Source organism: Epinephelus fuscoguttatus, linkage group LG10 (genome assembly GCF_011397635.1).
Source record: "Epinephelus fuscoguttatus linkage group LG10, E.fuscoguttatus.final_Chr_v1".
Lineage (NCBI taxonomy): Eukaryota > Metazoa > Chordata > Actinopteri > Perciformes > Serranidae > Epinephelus > Epinephelus fuscoguttatus.
The window spans coordinates 33563027-33572973 of record NC_064761.1 but is presented as its reverse complement, the minus strand read 5'-3'; the positions used below and the strand labels follow the sequence as shown (position 1 = coordinate 33572973).

The window sequence follows — 9947 nt, the reverse complement described above, 5'->3', positions numbered from 1 at the left end:
AGCCCAGACTGTAAACCTCAATCAGGATATTCAACATGACAGAAACATTTTCCTGGACATTGTCTTAAATCATCGCCAAGAAAAAAAAATGAATACCGTTGATCAGTGGTGAAAGAAGTACTAACTTATCTAACAAAAAATAAAAAATCCTGCGTACAAATTTTTTTAAGTAAAGGTACACAATTATAAGCATTAAAATATACTTTAAGTACTCATTATACAGAACATTTCTGAATAATTTATATTTTAATACTGGATTTTAATTAGTGATGAATAAATGCATACGTCACATTAATATTGCAACTGGTGGAGATAATTTCAATTAATTTATATACTGCTGGGCAGTTTAAGATAAAATAATATGTCATAATTAATTAATTGATTTATATTTTTGTTAATATTCTTAATCTGTCTAAAAAATAATTGTAGCAAAGTGAAAAATACATTTTTGCCTTTAAAGACAAAAATAAAAACATGTAACTCAAAACTGTACTTACGTATACTATAAATACTTATATTAATAATAAAACAAATAAATAAAAATATAATAGTAGTAGTAGTAGTTGTATTAATGATTAATAAATGAATAAATAATAAAAATAAATTAGTAAAAATTAAAATCAAAAACAAAATAGTTGTCTCACTACTACTAACAATAATGATAATTAACCAAATTAATAATAACAATAATAATAAACAAATTAATAAAATACAATAATAATAAAAGCAATATTAAAGATTAATAAATGAATGAATAAAATAGTAAATAAAATGATTAAGAAAATAGAAGTCAAAATACTACTACTCCTAATAATAATAAACAAATTAATAAAATAAAATATTAATAGCAGTAATATTAAAGATTAATACTAATAAATAAAAATAAAAATACTACTATTACTACTACTCATAATAATAATAATAATAATAATAATAATAATACAAATAAATAAAAATAGAACAAACATAGTAATATTAATGATTAATAAATAAATAAATAAATAAAAATAAATAAATAATAAAATAACTGAAATAATAATAATTAGTTTTTTATAAGTGCCTTTCAAAACCCTCAAGGACATCCTACAAAACAAGTAGTAATGTATCAAGACATCATAAAGTCAGACAAATCAGTTATTTACAGTAAGTTAATAAAATAACTGTGTATGACATCATCATCAGAGTAAATATACTTAATTACTTTTTCAGCCACAGCTAATGATACACAACATCCCAATGCTAAATCTCAAACAGCCATAATATATGGGACGTCAGGATTGTTAACTGCTCCAAATTTCTTCACTTGGCTTTGTGATCATTGATCTCCTCCAGTGAAGCACGTCCCAGCGCACATAAAAAGCCAGTGCGGTGGCCGTCCCTCCCGAAATTGGAGAGTCTTTGTGGCTTTTGATTGGACGTGGAAGTCAAATGATATCGCCAATAAATCATGTCAGCTTTCAGACAAAGAGCCTCTCCAGCCTCGCTCTGGTGAAAAAAGGTCACATTCCTTAACTGTTACACAACTGGCATGTAAATCTGAATGTTTTGATAATGTCAAAAAGCATATAAATCTAAGCTGGATGTGTTTAGGCTGCGCTGACAAATGGGAGAGGGTTTGGACGAGTTCCAGGAAATGTAACAGCTCCTGTGGCCAAGTTGGACATCCACAAACAATATTTCTTCCCAGACTGCAGAGGGGCATCGGGTTCACAGTAATTATCAGTGATTAAAGAATGATCTTCTCAGGAGGCTCGGGGTCAGAGATCAGGACCCGGCACAGCGGCGAGACACTCCATTGTCATGCATGATGTCTTTTGTCAATTGGAGCAGCGACTTTTAAAGAGAAATGTTTTATCGCTGGCATCTCCCACGCTCCTCGAGGGAGAGCAGAATTAAGTGGGAACATCAAACTGACATGGGACTGAAAATAATAAATGTTTTATTGAGCCACACAAACAAAAACGATCAGGTTACAGCCAAAAGTTTGCACACCATGCATTCAGAAAATCTCACGAAGCAACATGAAGTTCACAGTATAATGATTTCAGCGCATTAAATTCAGATACACTATCTAAAAAAAAAAACACACGAAAAAATCATAAAATGTACAGACTGACATTGTCTGTAGCATTTCTAAATAACAAAAGTTATTTGAGGCAATGTATCATAAATAAATAAATAAAATCCACAGACGCAAGGTTCAAAATAAGCTGATTAATCTTACAGGTACGTGACTACTTGGCAATAACAACAGCAAAACTAAAGCGGATGTGAGCTAATTAAGACACTGCAACTAAAAGTAGTGTTTGAATATAAAAAGGAAAAACAGAAATGGGTTTGGAGTGTTATTCTAATCGATCAACACATTCGTCCTAAAAACATATTATCAGGGAGGAAGGAGATTTTAAAACTGACTCAAAACCCCTGAGCTCCCAGGCACTTAGGAATACTGAAGGTTTAGATAAAAGCGACAGCTCTTCAGTTCTTGGCCGACACGCAGCCACAACCAGAGTTTGGTTTCTACGTTAAGCTGCGTTTAATTCTACAGGATGGATCAGAAGCTCTACGACGTATTTGCAATCAAAACGTTACAGCAGAAAAAAGATAACAAAAACCATTTAGCACTCTTGAATCGGTTCCTTAAGGACAAAGAGTCCCTCACAAAAATAAAAACGTCTTATCTACACAGGGATTAAGCACTAATACTTACCCCGGTACCAATTAAACATCTTAAATGCAGCATTCAGTGGTGTTCTATTAAGAACAATTCAGGTAACACTGGCATAGATACATCTGAGAAGTTGCAGAAGAAGCTGGGCCTGTATCACAAACAGAGATTAGTGGGTTAGCTGGATATCTTTGGGCTTAACTCGATTTTCCCCTCTGGAATCACAAAGCTGGCTCAGCTTCTTTATAGATATTTTTTCGGGCTTTTTTGCCTTTAATCGTCAGGACAGTTGTTAGTGTGAAACGGGGACAGATGGGGGACGACAGGATGCAGCACTTGGACGCAGGTTGGAAGTGAAAGTGTGGCCACTGCAGCAAGGACAAAGCCTTTGCACATGCAGCGCCTTTTCCACCAGGTGAGCTTACACAGTTTAAAATATGTAGGCCTTCGTCACAGCTGCTCAAGAGAGTTAGATTCTGGAAAGTCATACCCCCTCCTCCATTCTGAAAAATTTGGGGTCTAAGAATATGAAGCTACCAGGGGCCTGAGGATATGTTGAGTTCCAATAATAGTACTAACGGTTTGTTTAGCTTAGAAATAATAGATTAATTAAAGTTTGAATGATATAATAGATGGGCCATTACAGAGATACAGATATACATTATCAAACACGCACTTCCCGGGCATTTGCGAATAAGCAAACTGCTAGCACTTGCTAACTTTACTCGAAGAAGATAACACAGGTATGATTTGAAACTTTAGCAAGTTTGTATGAGTTAATTTCCTGTTAAACAAATGTTCGCCTCGTTGTTTTGCGACCTTGCCTGAACCTGAATGTACATGATATTTAAACCTTGGTCTTCCCCTATCCTAGCGAATCAATGACCCCACACAGTGGCTGAATATTGGCGTTCCATCTTTGATACGGTTTGATCTACAGGCTGAGATTTAGTTTGAGACGACTTCTGTTCTACACGGCTGTTAACATTATTGCAGCATCGTTAGCTTTGCATCAGTAGTTTCGGTCATTCGTTCAGTCATTTACTACACTGACAGTGAATATTTACATATCTTAGGTGGCTTAAATATCAGTGCTAAAGTTTTTCAGCATTTTCCATTTTCACTCCTCATGTGACAGCACGTTTGACAGGGTGAGTGGCGATGGCAATGACACGATGCTGGTGTGGTCTGTGTGTATCACATGATACTAGTGACATTACGGGTCATTACGCAGCACTAGGTTTTAAATCTTAAATTAAATTAGATTACAAGGTACGTGTTTCACATAACGTCAGACATGTTTTAGGAATTTTTCAAAACGTTTTCCTTAACATTCCGTTAATTACAAACCATTTCCAGGCCTGGAAAACAGTTTTCCTAACATCATAACTTCTCCAGGAATTCCATGACCGAGGGAATCCTGTTTAAGCCAAACCAGGAAAATGTGGAGATGAGATTACTTCTAAAGCTTCTGATCCTATTCTACTTTGCTGAAAATCACCTTTTGCTAACACGCTAACCTAATTTCCCTGTGGGTATCTGTGTCATATTAAGTTCTCCACTCAAGTTTTTTTTATGTTGCCTGTAATTAAAAACTCTGCCTGTTTCACATGAACGCACCCGCAGCTGGATGAGTAAACCAAGAGCTAACTGAGCCACCGTTGTGATACCGATATGAAGAATTGCTTAGATTAAGTGACACCAGGTCGCCCAAAGACAGCCAGACTAACTTGCTTTGTGATACAGACCCCAGTTGTCTCTGTACATATGTGTTATAAATACCAGTAGCCTGCTGGTCACAAAAACTATAAGGGCAACAAAGTAGCCGATATTGCAACAGACAGGCAGTGTCCATCATCTGTCTCCTCTCAACAAAACTTCTGTTACAGCCACAAACAAGGTGCATTCTGTCTGCAGTTGTGTTTTAATAAAACGTCCCCTCAGATGTTGTTATGCTGTTGCAAAGGATACCTGCAGACGGAGGGGTCCGGGGCTGCATTGCAGGCAGAACAGCACGGCACTCTGTTTCACTCAGTTAGTTCTGCATCAGGTACTGGTGGAAGTAGATGCCAAACAGAGAGCTGATGACCTGGCAGGCAGCCACCCACCAAGTCAGGAAGGCAAAGAAACCTCGGAAGAACAGCGGAGTGAGGACGGACCGCAGCGCTGTGAAGGCCTCTGTCAGATGTGCAACTGTGGCCTGGATGTCCTCCTCCATATCCTCCACCCCCTCTTCATCTTCATCGAGGCCACCAGGCAGCACGGGTGCTGCTGTGGGCATCACCAGTGCTGGTGTCACCCCGGGGGTCTGCTCTGCACCAGCTCTCCAGGAGAAGTCTCCTACAAGATCAGTAGAGAGATCAGTCAATATTTAGATTTTAGCGCTCAACTTGGGAGGAAAATTTTAAAAAAATTAACAGCAGGCCGCTGATAGAAACTGTCACTTGTTATGCTTCTATGCTTGTTATGCTGCAGCTAGTTAGCTACTTGGGCTAGAAACCGCTAAACCGGCTCTCGGCAAAGGTGACAAAATCCACCTACCAGCATCTATAAAGTGCACTGATTAACACAGTATGTCTTTTTTGTTTAATCCGTAGTAAAACCAGAGTACAATTAGAGGGTGTTAATATGTGCTGGATGTTTTAATACTGGAAAAAAAGCTGTTTCCCCATTTCCAAAATGTATACTAAGCTAGCTGGCTACAGACAGATATGAGAGTGGTATTGATCTTCTCATCTAACTCTCCACAATTAGTTGATTACTTCATGAGTGGGACTGTGTGTGTACTCATGTTTTTACTGATGGTTACTGATTAGTTTTCAGTGAACTTCAACTGTCAAATCAAAACGAATCAGGTTGTACGGCCAATAGCATCGCTTTTTTAAAGCAGCTGCAAGCAAGTTTTAAATGTTTAGCTCTATCCAATCATATATTAACAGTGTTACTAAACAGGTCTTTCTATTGTGCATTTTCTCTGTCTGCTACAGTGGCGAATAGCGTGACGATTTTACACATAACTACTACAATTTACCCTCATTCGGCAGGTGCCACTGAATACAGTGATTGTAGTGGTGGTGGTGGTGGTGGTGGTATTTTACTTGCCTAGTGCCTTGAGTGCCAGTGTGGAGAAGAGGACGAGAAAGATAGGAACCAGATACTGGAGAGTAATTACAGTCAGGTAGCAAAAGATCCGTGTGACCTGAAAAACAACACATTTATTTTCAGTTTACAATTAAGGAGTTTTCACTCTTTTACTGCCCATTAAACCTTCTCTTTATGTAAAATTTCAGATGTTCAGCCCTTCACTGTTCAAATATCTGACCTTCCTCTGGATGTCAATGGCAGCGATACGTCCCGCCTCCTTCTTCATCTGCTCCACCCACTTCTGAGCCAGGTTGAGGTAGGCCTGCAGGTGGTAACGAGTCAGTGCTAGCCGCAGCACACACAACACCACGATGATCCACAGACGCATGCTGTCAAATGTTTCACTGGGAACTCTGCAAATGTGAGATCAAGAGAAGATCAGGAAAATTCCCACTATTTGCCATTTGGAGGACATTTAGTGGCCATTGCTCCTGAGAGAACTGAGAGATTATTTAAGTGCACTCACATTGTGACAGAAGTCTTCCCCATGGGTGCATTGGCCAGGAAGTCTCTTGCAATGGGTTTCACCCACAGAATCAACACAATGACTGGAGACAGGAAGCTCATGTGCAGCAGAATCCTGCAGGAAACAGTAAAGACATCTAACGCTAAGTTCACACTACCAGATTTTCAAAGTCATCAGATCGCTGTACTGTTCACACGACACAACTGTCTCGTAATAGGGAGTCCTGAAGTTGTTTCAGACAAATGCAAGTACGTCATGTGATGCCCGGGTCAAACCAACCCAGGGTTAGGTGCGTGCTAACTATGAAATATTACAGTTACAAAGTGACAAAGTAGCGTTCCAACTAAGTAAGTTAGTAGGCTTGTCTCTGTCCTCAACCCATGTCTTGTGCTCTCATTGCCTTTAGCTTGCCAACAAAGTCTCCGACAGGTCCAGATATTTAGCACACTAGATATCAGGAAGTGTCTGCGATGCATTAATGAGCCCCTCAGCTTCTAATCTGAGGCTTTTGTCAGGGAGCTCCAGAAACGTTTGGTGAGTGGAAAATCAGGGCTAAAGTCGTGTAGTGTGAACTAAGCATAAGACAGCAAATACTGCTAATTTATTGTTTTAATAAGGCATGGAGTACACTGTCTGTTGCAGTAATAAATACATCAGTTCTTACTGAATGAGTGGGCGATCTGAGTTCATCTGTACAGCGTCTAGATGAGTCTGAGCCAGTCGCAGTCCAGGGAAGGCCAGGAGGGCACCGATGTAAGCACAGATAGCAGCCAGACCGAGCTTCACGGTCAGCTTGGTCACTGGGATTCTGAAGGGAGTCAAAACAATAACCAAATATATTATGCTGCATCTAGCACCGAAATTTCTCAAGTCTGTTTAACAGTACTTATGTCAATAAATATTAAATTGACAGCTTCCCCTTTAAGACAACAAAGTAGTGTTTCATTTACACGTTGTCTTTGCAGGAGCAGATACTTACGACCAGTCGGCGTAGCCCTGTTGTTTGGCAAAGATTTCCAAGTTGTCAAAGAGGCTGGAAAAGCCCGACTCCAGGCCAAACTCCAGGTAGTCCTCTCTGACCACCAGCACCAGCATGGCTACGAGCAGAGACAGGAAGCCAAAGGCAAGGCACACAGAGCGCTCGCCGCCCTCTTCAGAGCGGAAGTAGTGGCTCATCAGAGTGTGAAGGGTCTTTCTGAGGGTTGTGGGTTAAATGAAAACGTAGAAGGGGAAATAGTAGCAGGCATCCAGTCCAAGACTCCCTGTATAGTAGGCTACTTTATCTTTAGTTCACTGACTGATTCTAAAAGATAAGAGCCTTTTTATATAACTTTTTACCATTAGCATACATTCTGACAAAGACAGTTGAAGGATACAGACTGAAGAGAACAGTCAAGACACACCAGATGGCTCCGATGTTGACCTCTTTGCTGGCATCTACAACACTGTAGTAGCACTCAGTGAAGAGAAAGACACCTGTTGCATAGACTGCAAAATCTATCAGCCACTGGTACTCCAGGAAGAAACGCAGCACTGAAAGTAGAAACAACAACAAAAAAACCTTAGTAGGCTCAGAAGACTCTTTGTGCTGTACCTGCTAATTAAAAGTACAACCCATACATTGCTTTGAGGCAGGGGCTTGAAAGAAATGTAAATACTGTAAATGCATTGTGAGCCAATAGCTGAGTTTGAGCAGCGTTTGTACTTGGAACAATGTCACTGTGATAAAGATAAAGGAGTGTTTGTTTTACCCAGAGCGTCAATGGTGTTGACTGGAGCTTTTTCCAGGTGAAGGTCGATGTCTTTGGGCACAGTGAGAGGCTTGGACTCTCCATTCTGTCTCCTAGAAATCAAACAAAGAAGATGCATGATAAAACAACACACAAAGAAACAAAACTATCTGCCATTTATGAGTTTTACAAGAAGAAAAACGGAAAGACAAAAAGGCCAGATTGTCTGGAGCAGCCATTTTATGTTCAGAAGTTAAGTACAGACAGAACTGGCGATTGAGTAAACCTGTTGCAGAGGGTGCAAAGACTGCTTTGTTGTGACAACTCTCTGCATCATCAGACCCTCCCCCCACTCCCACCTGTCTCTCCTGGTCTGTTTGGGCATCTGCTTCCCAGCCAGTGCACACAGCTCTCCTTCTGACGGGTGTTTGAACCGGAACAGACTGGAAGGAACAACAGGCACATGTGTGTATACAGTGCACAGTATATTATGTGTATAATGTATAACTTGATTATGTGAGTGATAGTACCTTCCATTGCAGAGGAGCCAGCGTGCAAATGAGCAATGTGGAGCCATCCTCTGCATGATGCTGGCAGCCAGCAAGCTGACCACCAGCTGAATTCCCATCAGCGCCTGTCAAAGCAAACACACACATGTTTCAGTCAGAGATCCAACTGTACAGCTCCCATCTTTGGGCATGACAACAGCTACCGTTATGTGACAGTAGGTAATGCAATGCCCTGTCTGCAACTGTGACAGTCAGTCAAGACAGCATTTCAAGTTGACTCGGCACACAGACCCAGGAAAGTTTCAAGAACAGGCAGTTTCTGCTGTACCAAAGTTAAGTTAGTCCACATATCACAGGCTGCGGTAGAAGCAAAGCCAAACACCATGCTAACAAGCTAACACTAACAAGAGATAAACTCAGTTCAACGACCTTAAACACAGAATGTGTTGAAAGCTCCTGTGAAATGAATGAAAGTTAGCAAATGGCTATCGAGCTAAATTTAGCTAAACTTCACCACCTGTCAGTGCTGCTGCTGCAACCGTTAGCCAGCTAGCTAACTAGCATTAGCACACTAGCTCTCATAGCAACCAATACAAGCAAAATGAGCTCGCTAGCGAATTTTACAACAGCTTGTTAAGAGTGGTAACTACCTGCCAGGGAAGTGGTGTGTGAATTAACTTACCATCTCTTCTCTCGAAAGGAAGACGTGGTTAAAACCAGAGTAGCTTCTTCACATGTAGGAAAGTCTGGACAGCTGAACCAACTGACATGTGAAACTGCTGAGTGTCCCGGATGTAGTAGTGGAGTCCCGCGATGCCTTCAGGTGCTCCTCGAAAGCTTTGTAAATTGGAAAACTTGTAATTTCTACCCGCAGATGCTGCTTCGAGAAGGTAAGTAAAGTACGTTAACATTAGCTACTGAGGTACTGTGCTTATTTTAAGTTTCTGTAAGACTGTGTTTCATGCGTTTATGGGACTGCTGCAATTATTTGTGACTTTTCAACTTGATTTGGGCTGATTTCACATTGAAAACACAAGGTAAGAGAAAATATTAAACTTCTCAGTAGCTGGTGATGCATTCAGGCACTGCAATCAGGTTAACGTGCTTGTTACTAAATTGTGTTGACTTTATTGACATTTTTAATGAAGGACAGTTACCTACTATGAATGTTTTGGCATTGCTACTTTTAAAAAAAGAACAACATTAATAGTAATTAATGTATGCCTCCGTTTTTCTGTTGCTACAACTACTAATTCAGCTACTACCATAGACCACTATGAACACCTTTGTGTCTGCCATGCTTTGGACTGACAATATAAATTATGTTGATATTTTAGACCTTGTTTTTCCGTTGCAAATGTGTCACATGGGACACTGAGAGCAGGAGGGAAAAACTCTAATGCACTTTCTTGAATGCAAAACATTCTTGA

The 9947-nt window shown here is 39.9% G+C and overlaps 1 protein-coding gene across 1 annotated transcript; it reads right to left on the bottom strand.

Annotated features, from left to right (window-relative positions):
- Window positions 1–1922: 1922 nt before the first annotated feature.
- tmem161a (transmembrane protein 161A) lies at window positions 1923–9311 on the bottom strand. The gene is made up of 11 exons (XM_049588832.1): window positions 9200–9311; window positions 8539–8642; window positions 8368–8451; window positions 8030–8121; window positions 7655–7811; window positions 7258–7473; window positions 6943–7086; window positions 6279–6392; window positions 5991–6165; window positions 5771–5867; window positions 1923–5008 (listed from the first exon to the last, which is right to left on the bottom strand). The coding sequence occupies exons 1-11, from the start codon at window positions 9200–9202 to the stop codon at window positions 4704–4706; spliced, it is 1491 nt and encodes a 496-aa protein (XP_049444789.1). The 5' UTR covers window positions 9203–9311; the 3' UTR covers window positions 1923–4703.
- Window positions 9312–9947: the final 636 nt, after the last annotated feature.